Source organism: Panthera tigris, chromosome C2 (genome assembly GCF_018350195.1).
Source record: "Panthera tigris isolate Pti1 chromosome C2, P.tigris_Pti1_mat1.1, whole genome shotgun sequence".
NCBI classification, from domain to species: Eukaryota; Metazoa; Chordata; class Mammalia; order Carnivora; family Felidae; genus Panthera; species Panthera tigris.
This window is the reverse complement of record NC_056668.1, coordinates 131,021,794-131,047,105: the sequence shown is the minus strand read 5'-3', so window position 1 is coordinate 131,047,105 and position 25,312 is coordinate 131,021,794. Positions and strand designations below refer to the sequence as shown.

Here is a 25,312-nt window from a genome sequence, read left to right as displayed (position 1 = left end):
TACACCTACGGGCTTCCAAAATGCTCCTTTGGCCAGCATGCTCGCATTTCAAGCATTATGTCCTAAGTATCATGTATGTTGTTAGACTGCACAAGTTTAATAGAAAAAGGGGCCAATTTCGTGCCACTTATTCCTAAGAATGAGTCATACTCATTCTCAGTGATTTCCTTGGATAAATTGTCCCCCTCCTTATGAAATATAAATATTTGAATTTATCGCAAAAGCAACTGAACTTTCCCTTTTGAAGCTAGAATTAAGAATAAAAAGGTCAATCATTAGTTGAAACATAAGGCTTAAAAAAAGAGGTAATGCAGTAAAACCAAATGTGTGTAATGCTGTGGCATCATGACATTCAATTGTCTATTTTTAAACAATTTTTATTATCCTATAGACATAGCTCAAGCAAGAGAATAGAATACTTCTTTTTAATGGATATAGCTAATTTTGGGTGTTCATTTCAATGATATGGTATAGGAATTTATGATGGTTTGGTTTAAAAAGAAGAAAAAGAAAAAAAAATAAGTTGTTTGACAGGGTTAGAATACCAAACTGTCAATTGTGATTGTTTCATTAGAGGTAAGCATTCTAAAGTCTAAGAACTCAGAAATGTGAATCTTTTCAGGAAAAGACAGATATGACTGGATATTTAAGAAAAGAAGAAAAAGAAACTCCTTGTTGCCATTTTTTAAAATGTTTATTTATTTTTGAGAAAGAGAGAGACAGAGTATGAGCAGGGGAGGGGCAGAGAGAGAGAGAGAGAGAGAGAGAGAACAAATCTAAAGCAGGCTCCAGGCCCTAGCTGTCAGCACAGAGTCTGATGCGGGGCTCGAACCCATGAACTGTGAGATCATGACCTGAGCCAAAGTCGGATGCCTAACCGACTAAGTCACCCAGGCGCGCCTGTTGCCATTTTTAACAACCATTGTTCAGTAATATTAGAAAGACTTTTCATTTGGTTTTCCAGATGTTGGAGAACTGAGATACTTGTAGCCAGCGGAAGGTCCATTTTGGCTGAACAAACAATTGTACATGGCTCTAGTAGGAAAAAATGTAGATTGTTAGTTGCCCCTCCCCACTTCATTTCTCCTGGAATGGGTTGAAGTGTATTGGGAGTTCTGTGGAGGATATTGTCATGTTGTGGTGCCTGCAAACAGTGTGAGTGTCAGACCTAAGGATAATATATATATTTTAACCTTTAAAATAAGTCTGAATTTCAGATCATAATTGTTGTCTAGGGACTTTGTGCTATTTTCTTTTTTTCCCTTCCTCCCTCCCTTCCTTCATTCCTTCCTTCCTTCCTTCCCTTTCTTTTCTTCCCTTTCCTTCCTTCTCTTTCCTTCCTTTCTTCCTCCCTCCCTCCTTCCCTCCTTCTCTTTCTTTCATCATCTTTAGCCAGTTGCAAAAACCTGCTGAGAACTCTGTATATAATGTGCTGTCCCCGGAAAGTACATTGTGGTTCAGATACTGTATTCAGTTGCTAAGAGATGAGCTTTGATTAGTTTCAGATGTATGGCACAAAGGAAAGGTTGATAACTTGCATAAGCACCTCCATATGCTGTGCTTATTACTCATTTGTAATGTGATGCTGATGGCTGATTTTCCTGCTCTTGAACTGAGAGTCTTGGGGGAAAGTGGGAATCTGAACTGTTTAAGAAATGTATAGTTTCCAGAGTCCCGTGCACTGGCAGTGAGTTGTGTATCTTTCACAGGAAGCATAATCACCATCTCTCTACCTGTGCCCATCCCTTTGCTTCTTACCACCTGCTCTGATTTCCAAGTTTGCCTTCAATTCCATCACCTTTCCTGGCCCTCTCCAGTCCTTATCAGCAGCTAAAGAACAGTCCGTATCAGAATCACCTGAAAGTCCTTCCTAAACACAGATTGCTAAACCCTCCTCAGAACGACTGCTTTATATTTAGGGGTTTGAGTGGCGAAGAAGGGCTACGGGCTTGAAAACCACTGATGATTTTGGTATGTCCTCAAGTTTGAGATCCACTATCCCAGGGATTCTCAAAGGGTGGTCCCTAAACCAGCAGCATGAGCAGCCCCTGGAAACTCGTTAGAAATGCAGCTTCTCAGCATTCATCCCAGACCCACTAAGTCAGAAACTCTGGGGCTGGGGTTCAGCAATCTGAGTTTTCACCAGCAGCACAGGAGACTCTTACACAGGTTGTGTCTTCAGAACTACTGCTTACCCTACCACTTTGGGGTCCCGGATTTGCTTTACGTTCTCAATGGAGCCGAAAGCAATTGAATGTCTAGTAGTGTCACAGAACAGAAGTGGGAGTCCCGTTTCCGAAGGATTCCAGGTGAACTGCGTTACGGTTTTATTTTATTCATCTAAGACCACTGAACAGTCATCCCTCCCTCTCTCCGTCTAACATCTAACAAAAACGCTTTTTAAGATCTAAATATATAGAGATAATGTAGAGATAATATCATGCATTTTGACCACAACATCTGCCATATAAAAATTCTTTGGAAAATTCAGTCCTTCCTAATTGTGTGCCAATGGAATACATGAGTTCTTTGGAATTATGTAATGAAAAATGGGTGGTTTAATTCTAAGCATCTTGCGAGTGTTGACCCACTGGTAAGCATAGCACTTTCATCAAGTATGCTCTGTTGACCAATGTTTAAGATACAGTCAGTCTACTTTCAAGATTAAAGGACAGGATAATTTGTAATGAAACATTAAATATTAACCCAAATTCGGCCTAGGGTTCGCTCATAGCTTTAAGGGGTCTCAGGCCATAGGATAACTTCAACTGATGTTCTTTTCAATGAATTTCATCTGGTGATGAGAAGCAACACTTCTCCCTTTCAGCTAATCTGGTATCGCGCTTAAGGGATTTTGCAGTCTTTGTTTTACATTTTTTATTTTTCTAACTTTAATCTGTTTCCAATCTACAAATCAGCTTTTTTTTCTTTTTTTTTTTTTTAAGCCAATATGTCTTTTGACTTCGACTCAGTCACAGGGTATTAGAGCTGAAAAGGTATTTAGTGATGACCTCTTGCAAATTCACCTAAGGGCAATTGCGCTCTACCTGCCCCAGGAGACTTACTGCAATGTCTGGAGATGATTTTTGTTGTCACAACTGGAGAGCGCTACTAACATCTAATGGGTAGAGGCCATGGATGTTGCTAAACATCCTACAATGCCCAGAATTCCCCCTCCCAACAAAGAATTATCCAGTCAAACTGTCAATAGTGGGAGAAACCCTGTTTTAGAAGAAACTTCATACTCCCAAGGTCATTCAGGAAGATTCAAAATAGGGACTCACAATCCCTACACTCTTAGACTCTCAAAATTCTGCTGATTTTTTAAAAATTATAAAAGTACAAAATTTGAATGTTGAGAACCTCAAATAATTTAGTAAGCAGCTATTTGTAGTGCAGAATATATTCTTTGGTTTTTCCATAGCATATAGGTTTACATAGTTTCATTCAATTGGATATTCTGTTTTCCATGTAATATGTCATATGTTTTACATATTGCTGCAGGCTTCACACTGATTTTTCTGTATCCTCATAATGTTGCTTTCAATGAGTGAATTTATTTATCTCTTGTTGAACACTTACCTTCTAATTTTTGCTGTCATGTACTGAACTTGAATATGTTATCTTGACTTCTGCTAAATTTACATCTGTGCTGGAATTAAATGCAGCAGAATTGGCTTCTGAGTCCCCTATGGAACACCAGTGGAGTGTCCTACTTTCATATCAGTGTACATTCTAAAAAGGAGGTCAGTAATAAAATTGTGGTCATACCTGAATTTTATTTTATTTTTTTAAATGTTTGTTTGAGAGAGAGTGGGAGAGAGCATGTGCGAATGAGGAGAGGGGCAGAGAGAGAGAGAGGGAGAGAGAGCATCCCAAGCAGGCTCTGCAACTGTCAGCGTGGAGCCCGATAAAGGCTCAATCCCATGAACCGTGAGATCATGACCTGGGCTGAAATCGAGAATATGACACTTAACCAACTGAGCCACCCAGGAGCCCCTGAATTTTAATGTTTCATGAACTCTTTAGGAAGTCTCACCCATCTTGATGTTCTTTGGGGGAATCAACTGAGTTTCCTGATCCGCTTAAGACATTAAGATGACCAGTTTTGGTTGTCTTCCTTGAAGGTTTTGCAGGTGGGCAAAACTAATGTGAACTGATGGTTCAAGGTGTGTGGACTTTTTGAATTCAGATGCACATGACGGTTGCTTCTGTATGTCTCAAGCAATTATTTACTGCAAGTGATAAAGTAATGCTCTAGAGCACGACTGACATTTTTTTATGTGGACTCTTTCTTAAGGAATAAAACGTGGCTGCTTCGAGTAGTAATTGGGTCATAGTGACGGTGGTGGTGGTAGAAATGGTGTTGGCATCTCCACCATAGAGATGGTGGCGGTAGAGGTGAAGGCAGTGGCGGTGAAGGTGTTAGCTGTTGCTGCTGGTGGGGTAGAGGTGTGTAGTGGGGATGTTGGCGACAGTGACATTGTTGATGGCAGAGATGGAGGTAAGGGTATGAGACTTGGGTGGTGACGGTCAGGACGGTGATACTGGTATTGGTGGGGAGGTGATGGGGGTGGAGGTGATAGTGACAGCGCCCGCTGAGGGCTTAACTATATGAAAGCACTAAGCATTTATGCTTATATGATTACTCAGATGGCCTTTCATGGAGCAAACATGTATTTGGCTCCTGTTCTGAGTTAAGCCCTGAGCTAGTCTCTTTGGGGGGGTTAGAGAGCTTTTGTTTTGTTTTGTTTTAAAGACTCAGAGGCCCCGTCTTCAAGGAGCTTGTGGTCTTCAAGGATACTTGTGGTCAGAAAGTATTCAGTTTGATTAAAAGTGCAAATGGGATGCTTGGGTTATTCCATGCAGTACGATTCTCAAAGCACTGTGGGCACTCTCTCACTTGACGATTGAATAATGCGTGAGGAATAACCATAACCATAACCATAACTGCTTACTTAGCGCAACTGTGTGCCAGGCACAATGCTAAGCACATTACATACATGATTTCATTTAATCTGTACCAAAAAGCCTATCATTTTTATTATTATTACATTGTGTGCTTTACAGATGAGGATATTTAACATGCAAAAGTTAAGAACTTCAAGCCAAGCCACAGAGCTTTAAGTGGTAGGGCCAGGATTCAAACCCATGCCCACTTACTTTTATCGGTGTGTTCCCTGTTGCTTGCCGATGGCATTGTCTGCATTTACAGATGAAGAAATATATCCAGTTGCCAAATTTGAGAAGAAGTTCAATCACATCATCATTTGGGAGACTTATTTCTAAGTCATTTTGGTAGTGCCATTTTATTTTAAAAATTTAATTTTATTTAAAAAAATTCCTACTTATAAACTCATCCAGAGGCACTCAGGCCAGAATAAATTGATTTCATAAACTGTTTATAAACTCATTCAGAGGCCAGAGCGCAGAATAACACCATGAAGTCTAAAATGCCAGATCTGGGTGGTTTGGGTCTAAATAATTCCTAAGGCATGCATCACTTTTTCTCAGTATGCTGGTACCTTCTGCAGACTATTGTTTCAGAGCAAGAAGCGACAGCAAGAGTGAGTCTTTCAGACTAAGTGCCACCTAGAAGAGTCTACACCAAGAAAGGTATTTATTCTAAGTCTTTGGGGGCAAAGGATGAAATCTATTTTAAGACCATCCCTTCTACTTATTCAGGCAGATGGGGAAGAGAGGACCTCATACAACAAAACAAGAGAATTTTTAATGTGTCTGGTTTTTTCTTTGGTGTAAAATCATGACACATAGTCACACATACTCTTGAGCCTCCCTCCCTTGCTTCCCCAGCTTAGAGCTTGGCCAGTGACCTCAGCAGACAGGAGGGAGGACAGGCCAGGGGTGGCACCTGTTTTTTTACATTTTTTTTAATGCTTATTTATTTTTGAGAGGGAGAGACAGAGTGCAAGCAGGGGAGGGTTGGAGAGAGAGGAAGACACAGAATCCGAAGCAGGCTCCAGGCTCCGAGCTGTCAGCACAGAACCCGACATGGGACTCGAACACACGAACCATGAGATCATGACCTGAGCCGAAGTTGGATGCTTAACTGACTGAGCCACCCAGGGACCCCAAGGGGTGGCATTTTTAAATGGAAAGGTACATAAATTATTGCCAACTCCTCCATAGTTAAGCATTCATAAACACAACAGAATGTATTGTGTTCTCATTTCTGAGAGCACACATATGTACGCATGTGCAAGCTGTGTTCCACTAACACTAGTTGACTATCCATGTTTTCTTATGGAAATTCTGATTTGTGAAATATAGTAACATGGGAAGGATTTTCAGATGTCTGGGACTTTTCCATTTGTTTATTTCCCTCTAAAAATTGTATTTGTGGAGTATTCGGGATATGTTAGGCACAGTACAAGCTTTATCTAATTCTCTAAAAAACCTTATAAGGTTATGGTTTATTATTACTGTTTTTAAGTAATGAAACTGAGATACAGAGGGTCACAGAGGTAACAAATGGCAGAGACAGGACTCAAACCGCAAAGGTTCTACTCATAACCACTGTCGTATGATACCTAGAGAAGACAAAATTGCAAATTTTATTTAATTCATCTAGTTGCCTACTTTTGGAAGAAAACTTTCTCTAGTGGCTTCAGTCAGAAGGAATAGCAGTTGACCAAGAACCTCATTCTTCAGATCAGGTCCCAGGGCCTTTAGCGAGGTGGTTCATGTGTCCCTTAATGTGTCTGCAGTGTTCTTATGTCTGATGACCAGTTCTGAAGGAGTTACATGAGTGGGGCTCAAATCCTGCCTCTTCCCCTTAGAGGCTGTCATTTCTTGGCCAAGTCATTTACTCACTCCAAGCCTCCGCTTGCTCATCTGCAGAAAGGGAATAATGATAATTCTACCCTCATAGTGCCTTGTGGAAGGTTAAATGAGAGAAGGCATGCGTAGAGCTGAGCACAAGACCTAAAGTGAACTGAACGCTCAATTAAATACTCAGAAGGTGGGAAAGCAGCAAAGAACACATTGCTAACCTCCTGGGAAGTCTGACAAAACAAGGTTAACTTGAACCTCTCAGCCACAGCTCATGTGGACAGAAATATGCACATAAGGTAGTCTCAGTTGTACATGTGGCTTGCCTGTGGAGAACATATGGCTCATTTTGTCCCCTGGACAGAGGGCCAGATCACTGGATAACTCATGCATATCCTGAGGTTTCTCACGAAGGCCATGAAAAGCAGTATAGCTACTTCACAGCATACTTAATCCCATTCCAAATGGCGCAGGTCCTGAATTTTCTCCCTTCTCTCTGAATTCCCTTTCCACCCCCACTTCTCCCTAAAGTTACTGGAGCACATATGGTGTTATGGCTTACATGTTGGCCAGAGTTAGGCTAATCTCTGGGGGCGCTTCCCTGGAAACCTAACTGGATCCTTCATTCCTTCCAAGCCTCCTCCACAATAAAGTGAGCCAGCCCTTCCTCTTCTGCCATTCTGAGGAAATTCTTCCATAGACTTGAAGATGGGAATTTGGCTTCTTGACATTTCCAGAAAATACACATCATTGCCATGAGCTCTGGGTATATTGTATCCACACTCCTGCCAGGTTTTCTTGAGGGAAAATATTTTTGAAGGCTCACTCTCCCTAAGTAAAATAAATTTAAACTCAAAGTAGAAAAATCATTCTTTATGTTTGACAAATTTAGAGTTTTTTAACCGTAAGCATCCACTTTGAGCTTCTTGAGTCTCATGCTATTCCTGTAAATAGAAAGAGAGCCTAGGGGCGCCTGGGTGGCTCAGTCAGTTGAGCATCAGACTTCGGCTCAGGTCATGATCTCATGGTTCGTGAGCTCGAATTCCGCGTCAGGCTCTGTGCTGACAGCTCAGAGCCTGGAGCCTGCTTCTGATTCTGTGTCCCCTTCTCTCTCCACCCCACCCCTGCTTGTGCTCTGTCTCTCTCTGTCTTTCAAAAATGAATAAACATAAAAAAAATTTTTAGAAAGACAGCCTATTTTTATCGATTTTTTAGGTGAAAATACACCCCATTAGAAATTAATGCTGCTGGGTACTTTGGAAAAGGATTGAGATTTTGTTCAGTTATAAAGAGAAAATTGGAAAAAACAGTAATCTTTTTGATATGAGCACGTGTGAAAAAATATTTCACGTGTGAAAAAATATTTCACTAACATAAGTCAGCCCTCTTCCTCTGTCAAAACATTTGTGAAATACTTTTCCTCGTGCTTTGATAAAGTGTGTTGATTGACCTTTATAAGGAAGCCAGAATGCTTTAGTTGGAAAACAGAGATACTGATGACAGAGCAGGTGGTGGTTAGTTAACTCCAGGATGGTAAACTTCAACATGACAGAAATGACTATTTAACTGACCTTCACAGTTGCTAATCCACTATAGCCAAGAACTCTAGAAGCGTTTTTGGTGGTGATGTTTTAGGGCTAAAGTGTGCTACATAGCAGTCACAGCGAGGAAGAATATAAAATAAATGCTTTTGTCTACACTTTAATAGTTTCATTAGAGACCTTTATCTTGATAAAAAATTCTAAGAAGAATTTAAAACTAGGTTCCTGGTGGGGAATGGGAGGCCCACAAGTTTTATACATACTTGTGAAATACAAAATCCTATTCAGTTACTACAAGTGTATTGATAAAGGAAGAATCTGGTATATAAATGATGAATTCTTAGTCCTTTTGTGAAAAGGAAGAGAACATAGGAGCATCTCAAACAAAATGGCCAGTTCTTATCTATTTTATATATATATGTATATATACTTTATATTTATATTTATATTTATATTTATATTTATATTTATATCTCTACACACACACACACACACACACCCCAATAGTTTTCAGGACACTAGACATCAGGAATTAAAAGATTGATCCCTGAGAGGCAGAAACAAATGAGGTAAACCCTATGCTCCAGCTTACTGCCATGGTGCAGAAAGGAGGAATTCAAGTGGAGCCCAAATGCACTCCTAGAGATGAGGAGGCAGAGCTGAGAACCCAGGGAGACCAAAATGGTAAGAGTTCCCAGGACAGAATACCAGAGAGGAGAGAGCTTCAAAGAGAGAGAATTCCAGAGATCTGCAGAGGGTCCCCTTAATTATTCAGCAGAATGGTGACGGTACATGCATATGAAGAAATGCCCTAAGCTTGGGGGAAGAACCATCAGAAAAGATTACAGAATAGTGCCAGCTGTTCACAGAGGGCCAGGAACAATGCTTTTTCCTGCCAGCAAGCCTAGAAAAACTCATAATTCATAGAGTATTAGGGGAGAAAACTCAGGGAGGTCTTGTCTCAGTAGTGGGGAGTAATTAGCTTTAAATTAAGCACTGCTCTAGATTTGCCACCTAAATCATAATAGCACGACCCAAAAGGATCAAACTGTTTTCATGTAACATGAATATTTATAGGAAAACAAAAGTATTCCATATCAAAAAAAGGAGCATTTCACAATATCTGGCACAAAAAGAAGCATGAAAGTCATGACCATAATCAAGAACATAATCACTCTTAAAACGAAGTGGAACTGACACAGATATTAGAATTAGCAAAAATATCAAAATAGTTATTATAACTATATTCCATATGTGAAAAAGTTAAGTAGAGATGTGTAAGATATAAGAAAAAGATTCAAATAGAATATGTAGAGATAAAAAGTTGCAATGTCTAGGATGAGCAATACACTGGATGGGATTAATAGCAAATCAGATTTGGTAAAAAAAAATATATCAATAAACTTAAAGACATGGCAATAGAAATTATCCAAAATAAAACTAAAGGAGAGAAAAGATTTTTTAAAAGTGAAAAGAACATCAGAGTTTCAATACCCTTTCTCAATAATTGGTAGGAATATCAGCAGGGATACAGTAGTCTTGAGCAACCTTAGTAACTAACCTCACCTAATGGATATTAATAGAATACTCCAGACAACAACAAAATTCACATTCTTTTCAATACACATGAAACACTCACCAAGATAGTCCGTATTGTGGGCCATAAAGCAATTCTCAAAAGTTTAAGAGATTGAAGTCATGCCAAATATATTCTCTGGCCAAAACAGAATTAAATTAAAAATCAGTGGCAGAAAGATCTTCAAAAAATCCTCAAGTGTTTGGAAACTAAGTGAAGCACTTCTAAATAATCCATGATCAAAGAAGAAATCAGAAAGGAAATTAGAAAGTATTTTGAAATGAGTGAAAATAAAATCACACTATACCAGAATTTGTGAGATTCCACTAACACAATACTTACAAGATCATCTATAGCATTAAATACTTACATTGGTAAAGAAGAAAGTTTTCAGAACAATGACTTCAAATTTCACCTCAAGAAATCAGCAAAGAAAGAACCCAGGGTAAGCAGAAGAAAAAAGGAAGTAATAAAATTAAAGTGGAACTCAATGAAATAGAAAAGAGAAAATCAGTGAAACCCAAAAGGTGTTTCTTTGAGAACGTCAATAAAATTGGGTGACTGTCAGCTTTGCTGACGGCTCAGAGCCTGGAGCTTGCTTCAGATTCTGTGTCTCCCTCTCTCTTTGCCCTTCCCCACTCGTGCTCTGTTTCTCTCTCAAAAATAAACAAACATTAAAAATTTTTAAGAAAATGATAAACTGACCAGGAAAAAAGAAAAGACACTATTAAATCAGGAATGAGAGAGTAAACATAGTCTACACATATTAAAAGGATAGTCAGAGAATATGATAAATAATATTTTGCCTCTAAAGTAGCTTAGGTGAAATAGACAGATTGATTTCTTGCGATTTTCACAAATTACCAGAGCTCATTCAAGAAGTAATCTAAGTAGCCCTAAACCTATTAAAGAAATTGATTTGTAGTTCAAAATTTCCCATGTAGAAGCCAAAATAACTTCACTGGTAAATTCAACAAAACATTTACGAAAGAAATAATACTAATTCTACACAAACTCTTACAGAAAATTAAAGAGGGAGAAATTCTTTTCCAGCTCATTCTTTGAGGCCAGATTACCATGATAGCAAAACCAGACAAAGGCATTATGTGAAAATGAAAGTACATGCCAATATTCCTCATAAACATAGATGTAAAATTCAAAACAAAATTTTAAGTAAATCAAATCCAATAATATTAACTTGATTGTTGTAATCATTACACAAGGTATAGTGTTATTAAAATACCACATTATAAACCTTACCATTTATGTATAATTTTTATTTGTCAAAAAAATCCAACAATAGATAAAAAGGTAATGTGTAGCTTACCCCAGCAATTCAGTTATTTGAACATATAAACATCTAATGGAGCCTTTGCCCTGTTAATAACATTACCTATCATGGTGGTTTTTGCATTCTATTTCTATTATCAAGTTTTTATGACATTAATACAGGTTAATTGATTCATTTGCGAGGATTGTTGTGAGGAGTAAATAAAGTAATAAATAGAAAGCTTTAATAATGCAGTTGAGCACAAATGGGGATCAATAAATTTTTGCCTGTTAGAAATCTACTTCTTGCTTGATTAGGTTCATAGACACACTTCTTTCATGGTAAAAAGAATATTGGCTACCTACTTTCTGTCTTTCTAAGCTGGGATTTCCTGTTGTGGCTTCACCAACCAGCCACTATCCCCATGGTTGTAGACGTGGTTTTATGATCCCTTAGGCTTAGATCAGTGCTTCTTGAAGTGCTGATCTGCAGCAAGATAAGACATTAGCATCAGAATATAAATCAAGGCACTGTTTCTCCATTGAGAAAGTCTTGCTACAAAAAAAAAAAAAAAAAAAAAAAAAGAAGGAGTCGGCTGAACTAAACAGTATACTTAGTAATTAGATGACTTACAACATGGCGTGAGCTCCTTATTTTGTCATGGGCCAATAAACTGTAGACTGGCACTTAACCAACATCTTAGAGTATTTAATGTCTTACAAAGAGTTTGGATTCTAAAATCAGCATTTATACTTGCTCTCATGACATCACACTATGGCGCATATTTTGAACATGTATCTAATGGTCCAAGTGTTTGTGACATCAGTAAATGTGATTTTGACATATATAGTTTAAGGGTCACTGCGTAATAATTAGATCTCATGCAAATTTTGTGATCATGTAGAGTGCAGTAAAAATAGTTATATGTTTCTCATCTTGGATATGAAAATAGCTAGAGGATCAGTCAAAGATCTTTTTGACAGAGATCTGAGATGGGCTAGCAAACGTTTCTTTTCACATGACGGCCCTTGTTGAATGCCCAGTGGTTTCCCATGCAATGTGTGGAAAATGCATCTGAGAACAAGTACTGTAATTGATTAATGATGTCTGCCATGGGTGTGGGAATGAAGCATGGCAAAAATCCCATGATGTGTATTGGCCATCCTTGGCTAGGAGCTCCAAGTTTAGCCTTCTACTAAAAAGAATGACTTGAGCTATTCTATTGCAGGACATGAAAACCATGGCAGAAAAGAAGAACCAGGTCTTACTTATGAACCTGGAGATACCTCTCTTCAAGAATATTACATGGATGTGGCTTTCCTCATAGATTCTTCCCAAAGAATAGGAAATGAGGAGTTTCAGGAAGTGAAAACTTTTCTAATCTCAGTGCTTGATTACTTTCACATTGCCCCAGACCCACTGACCTCCATGTTAGGAGACAGAGTGGCAGTCCTGAGCTACTCTCCTCCAGGCTATATGCCCAACAGTGAAGAATGCCCTGTCTACCTGGAATTTGATTTGGTTACTTATAACAGTATATACCAAATGAAACATCATCTCCAAGACTCTTTTCAACAGCTCAATGGAGATGTTTTTATCGGCCATGCCCTGCAGTGGACAATTGACAATGTCTTTGTAGGAACCCCCAACCTGAGGAAAAACAAAGTTATCTTTGTTATATCTGCTGGAGAAACCAACCCCTTAGACAAGGAAGTCTTAAGAAATGTATCTCTGAGAGCCAAGTGTCAGGGCTACTCCATATTTGTGTTTTCCTTTGGCTCTGTATACAACGACAAGGAATTAGAAGAATTAGCCAGCCACCCACTGGATCATCACTTAGTCCAGCTTGGCCGAACCCACAAGCCAGATTTGAACTATATCACCAAGTTTGTCAAGCCATTTGTTCATTTAATCAGACGTAAGTCATTAAACCTTTTCTCTTCTATTGCTTTTGCAATGGATTTGATGTCTCTGTGTACAATCCACCAGTTGACATAGTAATATACTCCTCACTTCAGTGGAGAGTGGTAGAGTCTAAGGTGGGAGTAGGGGTGAGAAAACCAGAGAAAAATATCAGGTCTTACTGACCTTGAACTCTACTGCTGCACTGTCAAAGTCTTAGCCAGAAAAATCCCCGTATAGGTAAAAAGTGTCTCTTAACCCTAATCTGTTTAATATGTACTTGGTACTATGTGCCAAATTCTTTAAATGGATTATATCATTTAATTCTCAGTTCAGCCCTCAAAGGAAAGTATTAGTATCCCCATTTTACATGTGAGCATACTAAGTAAGGTTCAGAGACATTAAATAAATTGCTCAAAAGTTCACAGTTTAATAGTTGGTGAATTCTAGACTCAGCCCCAGGCATTCTGACCCCAGAGCCATCCGTGTTCCTGTTCATTAAACTACATTTCAGCTCCTATACCCTTAAGGAAGGACACTGCTGTAATCAGTAATATCTCACTACCACCACCCTCCATCTACTCCAAGGACTTCTGTTCTATCTTTCACTATAAATTACCTTTGGCTATGACTTTAATTCTTTTCAGCCATGGGAAGAAATCTCTTCTAGAGCCTCTGTCCCAGACAGTTGGCTCAGGCATAGCCAGGCAGGGGCTTAAGGGTGTCTTTTTATAGTGACAGTGACTGCCCCAGCCTCTGTCCATGTGTTGCAATTTTAGACATGGGCATAGCAGTATACCCAAGAGCTTGTAGCATCAAGCCAATCCTGGCCTGGGTTGGGATTAGGGGTGAGGCAGAGGCCACCTTGTGTAGTTATCTGCAGCTCCTGCAAATTTACCAGGAAATGACAGAGATGCAGATTTTCCGCCACTCGCGAAGCCGCAGGGCTCATGTAACCCTTAGGAATCTTGGAATTCAGGATTTATATATAGTAGCATAAAAAAAAAATGATGCCTTCTTCCAACCCCAAGGTAAATAGGGCAGACCATTTGAATAGCTCAAGGTGTCTTCTGGAGAGATCTTTCTGTTAAAGGGAAAGAAACAGATGTTAGAAGGGGTTGAGAAATACCTTGAATCACATCACAAGCCTGTGGCACACAGAGCTTAAGAATTTTTTACTGAATCACTGCTGTATCTCATTGACTTTACCAATGAGGCATTGCAATGTCAGAGGGTGTCTACTTTGCTGAGTCCCTTATAAAATTAATTTGATCTTGAAAACATCACAAGAAAAGATGAACTGACTTTGGGCGATAGAATACAGAAGGGTAAAATTTAGATTAACCAGCCACTCTTTCTCCAGGTGCCATCAACAAATATCCCCCTGCAGATCTGATAGCCAAGTGTGTTAACATCACCTCTCCCAACCCAGAGACCGTTGGCTCAGGAAACACTGTATTGTGAGTTGACAAAATCACAGTTTGGGTAATACTACAGCTGGAAACAGTCCTAATGAAAATAACTTGACAGGAATGGTGTTTGAGTTTTCAGGATGCAAGTTTGGCTGTCGGATGTAGCAGGGTGTGTGTGTGTGTGTGCGCGTGTGTGTGCGCGCACGCGTTTGAGATACTCCTGGTTTGTGATGGCTGCACAGATCTAGGGTTCATAGCACATAGAATGTGAACCATATTAGAAAGAACCATGTTCCCATTTCTGTTGCTTTTATGAAAAAAACCAGAGGCTCTTATCAATACCTTATATAACACCACACTAATATTGAGTACTGTCAAAACAGACAACTTATAATATCAAAGGTTAGCTGTAGCAATTTTAGAGCAGAAGAAAAACACAAAAGAAAAAATTTCAAAGCAACAAAAACATTCGCCATTCAAAAAACAGAACCCATGTGAAAACTGGTAGGAAGGGTTCTTTTAAGTTTGATTTTGCAAAGTACAACCCTAAGTACTCAATAAAAATTCAGTCATGAAAATAATATTGCTTTGGAGTCCTAAACCCCTGACACAACATTCTGATTTCTCTTTGGAATATTAAAAAATTGTCCCTGAGTCAGATTTCATCCATAAACTGCATTTGGACTGTTCTAATCACATGCATAAAATTGATTGCTGTTATATGTCTGCCTGTATTTACATTTAATTCTGCAAGGGGCTTGGCTAATGTGTTTTTCATCTCTTTTCTCTGTCACCTCAGCCTTATTCCTGGGGTGTATGAAATAGAGACAGGAAACAGTGAGCTGGTTGATGAATTTGGTTCCCAGGAGCAGCATTCCTTTGTATTAGGGAACAATCCTAGTAATGGTTCTGGGACCACTACTGATTTGATCCAGAAGTTATACATGCTTTTTTCAACTGGAGAACTGATGATGAATGATAAGGAAGAGGCACATGCAGAAGAAATGCCAGCTCTAGCAGATGGTAAACGACAGGATAAAAAAGGTAACCTTGGGTACAATAGAATCGAAGACCCTGAAGAACCTTTGTTTGGATTTTCCCCTAGTGGACAATGAGCAAGGATGAGCAAGGAGAACTCACTGGGACAGGTGGAGATGACAAGATAGAGGACCCTATCATCTGGGGCTGCAGGGGGTTCCCCAAATGAGGAGGCAAACCACATAAAACTCCAGAAAGGCAAAAAGAAAAAAAAGGAGTCAATGGTGTTGACAAAACCAGAACTAGAAGTCGATGTAAATACTTGGTGTCGGGTCAGGGAATGGAGACAGGAGGAGTGAGAACAAAGACCACACAGGTCCTTGGTAGGCAAGCAGATCCCCACATCCTTGTGCAAAGTAGGGGTGGGGAGGACCTATACAATGAGCCTCTAATGTTTGAGGGTCTGCCATCTCCCATAGCACCCTGGGCTTGCCTGCTCTGAGATGTGGGCTTCTAGCTCAGCCCCAACCCCCGTGGTGCCTAGAATGCACAAGGCTGTTGTGGTTCTGAGATCTCTTTGGAGGCTGAGGGCAGATTCTTAGGCTATGTGAGGAGATGGTTCTGGACCTACAGCTAAAGAAAACATGGGAGATGACGAACAGGAAGCTATAGTAGGCTCTAGAGCAGTTTTCAGCTGCTATTTTGCCGTGTACCAAAACTGTATAGGAAATTACTTTAAAATAAATCTTCTTTGGTATCTGTGAAAACTGAAACTTTACATATCCTATGACCAGCAATTTTGCTCTCATGTATATGCACAACAGAAAAATATATATTCACCAGAAGTCATGTACTAGAATGTTCATGACAGCATTCTTTGTAGTAGCCCAACAGCAGATATGATAAATAAATTTTGGTATGATTATGCAATGAAATACCATATGGGTATGCAGTATATATGTACAATGCTATATATGTATGTGGTACAAATGGATACTTCATATATACATCTACACTATATGTATTAGATACGGGTATAATTGTAAACATAGCTAATGTATAGATATTGAACAAAATCAGCAAAATGATGGAAAATAAGAGTGATGAGAGTAGAAGAAATACAGAAAAATATATAAAGGGGAGAGAAAGGTAAGAAAAGAAAAATCAAATATAAATACAATGAAATATCTAGTTCCAGTCAAGGTGGACTAAGCCCATACTGCCCCTCTCTCCCACTGACTACAACTGAAAACTATGGAAAAAATACAAAAACTAACCACCTGAGATCTCTGAAAGGTAACAAAAAGCAGATATATTGTGAAGGGGCATGAGTTTACCATTTTCTTTTCTGTTTTCTTTTGTGGTTTTGTGCTCAGGGCAGACCCAGTCCTGGAACTGTGTGATGGCAGTGGGGCAGGAGGCTAAAACTCAGTAGAACCCCCATATTTCTGGGCAGAAGAACTAGGAAAAAGGGCCCTCATTTGTCAGACTTGGTGGAAGAAATCCCCATTTCCCCCCTTTCTTCTCATGGTTTTGCTCTGAAGTGGGCACAATTCGGAGCTGAGTGAAAGTCTAGCTAGCTAAAATTAAAGAGAAACCCTGTTTTTCTGGGCAGAGGAACTAGGAAGATAGGCCCTGTTGGCCAGCATGTGGGGGTAGCCCCAGAGGCAAGACAACTGGAGAAGGGGATCCTCTAATTCTAATTATGGGAGCTGCATAAGCCCTGGGCTCTCACCTAAGCTGTGTGCGAATGGAAAGACCCAGAATAGGATGGTGAAGGCTTTGGGCACTAAACTGAGGTTGGAACCACTGCCCACAGAAGGTGAGATAGCACTTGCATTGTGAACCTACCAGGTTGATTGCCCACTGACAAAAAAACAATTCTACAGAGAATTATAACAATACTTCAAGTCTATACAACATAATATTTAAAGTGTTCAGGACAAAATCCAAAATTAGGCAACATACAGTGACCAGGAGATGTGAACAATTCTGAGAGGAAAAGACAACCAATAGACAAAGCCATTAAATTAGCAGCTATGATAACTATGCTCCATGAAGTAAAGGCAAACAACTTGAAATGAACAGAAATAACATTCTCAGCAGAAACATAGAAATAATTTAAAAAAGGAACCAAAAGGACATTTTAGAAGTAAAAAAAATGTACAGTGTCTGAAATTTAAGAACAAGCTCACTGAATGGGCTCCAAAGCAGAAGGAAGATGACAAAGAAAGGAATCAGTAAACTTGAAGATAGACTAATTATGTAATCTGAAAGAGAGTTTTTAAAATTAACAGAGCCTTGGAGACTTATAGAACAATATCAAAAGGCCTAATATTTGTTTTACTGGCATTCTAGAAGTAGAAAGAGATGAAAGTTAGATTTATTCAGAAAAAAATATATTTGAGGAGATAATGGACAAAAAATTCCCAAATTAGTAAAATATATAAAACTTTACAGATTTAAAAACCCACTCAAGACACATAATTAACTGTTGAAAACAAAACATAAGGAAAATCTTGAAGCAGCTAGAGAAAATCTACGTGTTACCAAAAAAGAGAACAACTCTTCAAATGATCATAGATTTCTCATCAGAAACCATGAAGGCAGAAGACAGTGAAACATCCTTTTCTTTAATGTACTGAAGTAAAAGAACTCTGAACACAGAATTTTTTATCCAGTGAACATAGACTTCCAGAATGAAGGCAAAATAAAGATCTTCTCAAATAAAGGAAAAGTAGGAGGATTTGTTGCTGGCAGACTTGGGCTGATGGAGAGCAGTGATGGGAGAACCAGGGAATTGGAGGTGAGGTCAAATGAGTGGGACCAGATGGCTGAGAGAACATGCTGAGGAGGAAACCCAGAGGGAGATCAATGAGGGGATTTGAAAGGGAGGCTGGTTGAGAGAAAGTGGCAGGTACCAGCTGCAGCTCACCCATGTACAGAGCCATACTGTCTACAAGGTAATTTCATATACATGTCCCATTGAGTTCCCTCCAAAACCCTGTATAAGAGACAGGAGTTAATACCCCCCATACTTGGATGGAGAAACTGAAGCTCAAAGAGGTTTAGTGACTTCCTGGGACTTGACCCTGGTCTGGCAGCTCCTGATTCAGTACGCTTTCCCAACGCTGGAGGAAGGAATGAGATCCGAAATAGAGTGAGTGTAAGAGGGGATGTCTTGGGCAGCTCAGGCTGCCAGAACAAATGCTATAGACTAGGGGGCTTAAACAACAATAATTTATTTTCTCACGGTTCTTGAGGCTGGGAAGTCCAAGATCAGGGCACCAGCCAATTTGATTCCTGATGAGAGCTCTCTTTCTGGCTGGCAGACAGACACCTTTTCTTGCTTTGTTTTCGCATGGTGGAGAGACAGACCTGGTGTCACTTCCTCTACAAAGGGCGATATTTTTATCAGATCACATCTCTATCCTTATGACTGCATTCACCCTTAGTCACCACCTTAAAGGCCCTGTCCCCAATACAGTCATGTAAAGTGTAGGCCTTCATCAAATGAATTTGGAGGGACACAGTTCAGTCCACAGTAGGGGATATAATTAACAATGTAATCATAGGAAAGAACCCTATGAATCAGCATTGCCCAAGTTTGTGCATTATAATGACCAAGGTATTTGTTGACAATTCCATAGTCCAGCCCACATTCCACATCACTTAAGTCATCTTCTCTGGGAGTGAGACAAGGCATCCATTTTTTTTGAAGCTCCAAAGGCAACTGCAATGTGCATACAAGTTTGAAAAACACTGCAATAAATCTCCTTTGATTCAGTCCTGTTAGATATCTTAAGGTGAGATTCCTATTGAAAATCATAAGGTTGGTAGACTCAAAAGGATTATCAAGTGAACATTACCAATACTTTCTTGTTTAGTATTCTTCATAATTTCTTTCCTCCAGAAGTTTTCTTCATTTTTCTACTTAATTATATATCCTACATCCAGAGGTTGATGATGTCTTTATTCATTTCGCTCAGAGAGTTCTAGCCAACAGCCTGATGTGGTAACATTTGGCCAGCTCTGCTCCAAGAAATCAGTCTGAGTCTCTTCAGGCAGTGTCAGTTTGGCTTCTTTCTTGGGTCGTGGAAGATTAGAATCTGAAACTGAAATGACTTTAGAAATCACTGGGTCGTCCTGTATCTTTTCTACAGAGAAGAAAACGGAAGCTATAGATATCTAAAAGTGTCTTTACCAAAGAATATTCACAGTACCTATTCCACACCATTTTGTCACAAAGATTTATACTCTACAATTATGTTTATAGAACACAAGTTCACCTTAAAGTTAATCCATGAAAGAAAGATAATAAAATATTTATTTGGGTTGTTGAAAGGTTGAAGATGATACATATGAAGGTCAGAATACACATTGTGCTTGGCACATAGTCAGCTAATCCCTGCATGAATGATCTAAGTCTGACAATATGTTGGACAATTAAAAATAAAAATCCACTGTGAAGAGGAATCACCCTTTATATGCTTATCTTTGCTATGCTTATCTTTGTTTTCCCAAAGAGAGTGGGCTTTTCTTTTCATGTGCCCATTTTGTTTCTGATGTTTTAATTTTATCCATCTACTTAATGCACAGATTTTTTTTTTGCTCATTATAGTGTACATTTGCAAGATTTTATTTTACTTTATTTTTAATTTATGTTTTATTTATTGTTTAATTTACATCCAAGTTCATTAGCATATGGTGCAACAATGATTTCAGGAGTAGATTCCTTAATGCCCCCTATCCCTTACCCATTTAGCCCATCCCCCCCACAACCCCTCCAACAACTGTGTGTTCTCTATATTTAAGAGTTTCTTCTGTTTTGTCCCCCTCCCTGTTTTTATATCATTTTTGCTTCCCTTCCCTTATGTTCATCTGTTTTGTATCTTAAGTTCCTCATACACACACACACACACACACCACATCTTCTTTATCCATTCATCCGTCGATGGCCATTTGGGCTCTTTCCATACTTTGGCTATTGTCAATAGCGCTGCTATAAACATTGGGGTGCATGTGCCCCTTTGAAACAGCACACCTGTATCCCTTGGATGAATACCTGCTAGTGCAATTGCTGGGTCGTAGGGTAGTCATTCACAAGATTTTAATGTGGATTTTAAAAAGTGTAACTGTATTCCTTTTCCCATTATGCCAAGTTAGGGCTTGTTTCTTAGTCTTTATTTTTCTAATATCAATGTCCAGCAATGACCAGCAACGTCAGCATCATCTAGGAAGTCATTGGGAATGCAGATCCTTGGATCCCACCATGGGCCTGTTGAATCAGAAACTCTGGAGTTGGGGCCCTCCAGATGATTCTAATGCAGGCTAGAATTTGAGAACCATTGACCTACTGTTACAGATATTGAGCCTAAATTAGTCTTCTTTAATGGGAGTCTTCTCACTAGACATTAATAGGTAATTAGAAAAAAATAATTTTCCTATAAAACGTTGATAAGTAGGTATCATTTTTGCAGGACTTCTCAGTGCCTTTAATGGGTTCATCTTCATTGTGATTCTGAGAGAGGGGCTACAGTCAAACCACTATGACCACAAAATCTTGTAACAGCATCTTTTTGGGCTAATATTTTATAGAAACCACTTTGGGAAATAGTAGTTGAAAGAGTGAATCCAGGGATCATTGAATTGGGACATGGGTTTGACTCCTATTTCTGCAATTACTAGTCATGTAATCTTAGGCACATTATTCTGTCTCTCTGAGCTTCCATTTCCCTTTCTGTAAAATGGACATAATAATAGAGCATACATCATAGGCTAATGTGATCGCTATATGAATGTAAAGTGCTTCGAACAGCACTTTGTATGGAGTGAAAGCTTAACACATATTAGCTATTATTTAAGATATTGATGGTGATGATAATGACAGTGATGATGACAAATCGCATTAGAGTTGATGGTCATGGTGGAAAGAATGTCAGACTGGGAATGAGGTGACCCAGATGCTAATTTTGGTTCTGTCACCAGGTAGCTTTGCGATCTCAAATGGTCACCAGATTGCCTTGGTCTTCAGCTTTCCTATTTGTGTATGAGGAGCTTGGTCAAGGCCAGTGTTTTTCATACTGGGGGCTCCTGGGGTCACACAAAGACTTCCCAGCGCATGGGTTTCTGAGAACTACTCTTAAAGGACTCTCTACTGAGAATGTCTCTATCTGAGGAATCATGGAGGGTCTCCTTTCCTGCCCCCCTTTACAAATACCACCCCCCCCCCCACACACACACACCTCACACAAGAAATGGAATATTTCTCAACCATTCTTTTTAAAGATTTTATTTTTAAGTAATCTCTACACCCAATGTCGGACTCAAACTCACAACCCCAAGATGAAGAGTCACATGTTCTTCTGACTGAGCCAGCCAGGGGCCCCTTTCTCAGCCATTCTGAATCTGATTATGTGCTTTGCCCAGATGTAAACCCTGCTAGGGAGGCATGGGATAGGGGGTGGGTGTCAAACAAGGAGTCAAAATACTGGATCTACAGGCTTCCTTGAAGCCACATAAGGCTTCATGTCTTTCCCATCTTGTATGTGTTTCTGTTAAGGAAAATGCGTGTTGCTAGAAAAGAGGTATTTGAAGTCATGTTCGGATGTTCTGAATTCAGGTATACTCTAAACGGAGGATGGTAGGAGTGATGATAAGTTTCATTCAGTAATCTGGCCTCTTCCATTTCCCAAATCTTGGCAGAAGATGCATCTCTTCTTTCATTTATTTATTTATTTATTTATTATTTTTTTAATGTTTATTTATTTTTGAGAGAGACGCGTAGAGCATGAGCAAGGGAGGGGCAGAGAGAGAGGGAGACACAGAATCAGAAGCAGGCTCCAGGCTCCAAGCTGTCAGCACAGAGCCCGACCCTGGGCTCCAACTCACAAACTGCGATATCATGACCTGAGCTGAAGTCGGAAGCTTAACTCACTGAGCCACCCAGAGGCCCCAAAAGATGCATCGCTTCTAAGTGAGAAATCTGTGAGAACAAAGCAAAGAGTCTATACATGAAATATTGATGGAGACCAAGCATTGTTTCATTGGGCCAAAAAAATCGTAGCCTTAATCATTTACCTATGAATGGAATCATAAATAAGACATCATCACACAATGAGGTGTTGATTGGTTTTACTGTAAGGACCACTTCTGCCAATTAGGCTATCTGGGGATATGTCCCATAAAGTGAAGGAGCTAAGTTGGAGCTTCAAAATTCTGAAGAAAAAATATATAAAACAGGTTATAAGAAATATTATTATTTTATCAAAAAATATAGTAATAGGATACATGGCAAGTGTGCTTAATTTAACAATATTCGAATTTTCCAGCCATATTTTAGTTTCTTAAGTTAAACACCATACCCATAAATGAAAGAGTAACTGGTATTATTAATAGCCATTTGATAAGTTTAGTGAAGCGTTTTGGGGTACATTTTCCAGAAGTGAGAAAACGTCATTCAGTGACTGGGTAACATTCCTTTGTAAAACCTCTTGAAAGATGATGGGGTCATTTTGGACACATAACTCAGAAACAATTCAAAGAACTATTTGCTATTGCTCTAATAAAACTCAAAACCCATCTGTGTAAACTATCAGTGCTTAAATCTACAATAGTAAATATTAATAGAATTAATATTAGACGTTGCCTCACTCTGACAATAAATTGTAGTAGCAGTAAATAAAAATGATAGGGAAAAACTATCATGCCTCTCAATAAGAAATGCATGTCCAATAAAATTTTTACTTTTTTTATGATAAAATTACCAAAATTTGAATATATATGCTGTTTTGATAAGTTGTGATGGTAATCCATCAGAAAAAAAAAATGTTAACACATAGAAGCTTATAGCCATATAAAATGAAAAATGTGCATTTAAATATATTTTTTGCTGCAGAGGATTATTGTTAGGCAGACAATAAAAGGTTTTAAAGCATATAAATGTGTTACAGTTAAATGAAATTCTATGGGGGAAGTGCAATGGAAATACATGTTTAAGGAGAAAATTAAACACTACATAATATCTGACTTTTAACTGTGAACATGTTTACATGTATTTTAAATAGATAATGGTGTATCAAATGACTGTGACATTTAGAGTCTATATGGTAAGTTAAAAGAAAAATGTGGCAGTTTTATTTTTAAATATCAGTTTTTATGATATGTCACAAATTATACATCCTTTTCTAATACCTCAAATCCTAATGAAAAAATAATTAGATGTTAACTTTAAAATATGCAAGGCAAGAGTACATGATTGTTTTCCTTTGAGGCGGGTGTGTAAGCAAGTGTGTGAAGACAAGTAGGTGGGATCATCTCTCACATCCTGCCTTGGGCCAGTTTCCCCGGAGCTGACCCCGGGGTGAGGATTGGCATGCATGTGATTTATTGAGATAGCACTCACTGACAGGAGAAGCGGAAAGGGAATGGAGGAAGCAAACCGGGAAAGAGTGGGAGACAAACAAGGGTGTCATCTCGGGCCAAGTACCGTAGAGCACTTGGTCTTTGCAGGCGCTCCGGCACGTTGAGTTAATGCTGCAGGGCATCCTGACCTGAAACAAAGAAGTTGGGCTTTCTTACTCCCTCCTGGATCATTGACTGGCCAAGGGTTGTCTTGGGAAGGGCTTTAAGCTCCAAGGTACTCATGCTGCATGTGATTAAAGCCATTCCAGTGGCTGGACAGCAGCCCTCCTAAGATGCTGGAAGCAAAAGCTCACATGGGGGTGGTCGGGAAGGAGGGGGAAAGAGGGATGGGAGGGGAAGGAATTTTGTCCTCCAAGTCAATGCTAAAAAAGATCAGAAGGATTCTGGGCAGAGTCCTAGCTCTGCACATTCCTTCTAGCCCTGAATCCATGATACCAGCCACTGAATGTGCTGAGTGTGGCATTTCAGATGATGAACGCACCAGCATTTTCCTAGGAGGAAGCCTATCTATAGTTCTACTTATATGTTGCTCATTTGTTCCATTATCACATTGCCCTTTTATTTTGACTACCGAAAATGGCAAAACAACGTGTGCTCATTTCATATGTGGCAAAAGAAGAGTCGAGAGGAACATTTTAAACAAATCCACTGACATTAAGAGCGAATTCATATTTTTATGTTTTGCAGATGGTGAGGCCCCAAGATGATCAGAGCAGGAAAGGAAGACAGCTCCATTGGCAATGTGTGATTCCACGTGGTGCTAACTAGAAACTGTAAATCATCTGCTGGAAGGAGAATGGTGAGCGGCAGGAATTTCTCATGAAACCAATCAGCTAATGACGTGCTAAACTTGTTCTGTTTCGAATCTGAGAGGGAGACTTTTCGGAGTGAAGACATCAACGAGCAGTACTGAGAAACTAGGAGTGACTTCATTTCCTCCACGAATGGGGACAACCGACCAGGAAGAGTTAACTGAAGTTTTTCTTTGACAGCTCTTGTACGGTTCGGGCAGCACTTCTGACGCTCTATCTGCCTAAAGACTTTCATTTTCATCACGTCTGCATCTCAAGTTGGACTGCTGAGTAAAAAGCGGAGTTAGAATTTACTAGGAGTGTCTTCTCTCTCTTCATAGAACTAGAAACCCACGTCCATCCTTCCGATTTCGTGCCACCCTCATGACCTGAGCGCCCTGTAAAAGCTACCTGGCAGGCTGCTACCACCATAGTCAAAGCCTGCTCTTTACCAGAACATTTAGAAAAGAATGGAATTCGTGAGAAAGAAAAAAAAAAGAATGGAACTGTGAGAAAGAAAAAAAGTGAGATGAGGCTAATTTTGTGAGTGGTTGTTTTGTGCTGTGATCATTTGTTTTACATTTTAGCATGCTTTGCTTTGTATGTACTTGATTTTTGCTGGGAAA

At 39.3% G+C, this 25,312-nt stretch overlaps 1 protein-coding gene across 2 annotated transcripts in view; it reads left to right on the top strand.

Moving 5' to 3' along the window:
* COL6A5 (collagen type VI alpha 5 chain) overlaps positions 1-25,216 on the top strand; it is a 112,630-nt gene extending 87,414 nt beyond the window's left edge. The window contains exons 38-41 of one of the 2 annotated variants that reach the window (XM_042956415.1): positions 12,408-13,097; positions 14,445-14,541; positions 15,293-15,537; positions 24,583-25,216. In XM_042956415.1, the coding sequence (XP_042812349.1) occupies positions 12,408-13,097; positions 14,445-14,541; positions 15,293-15,537; positions 24,583-24,602 (1,052 nt within the window). In that variant the 3' untranslated portion in view covers positions 24,603-25,216. The remainder of the gene's footprint in view (positions 1-12,407; positions 13,098-14,444; positions 14,542-15,292; positions 15,538-24,582) is intronic. The other variant, XM_042956416.1, reaches the window with a different exon arrangement.
* The last annotated feature ends 96 nt before the right edge of the window (positions 25,217-25,312 follow it).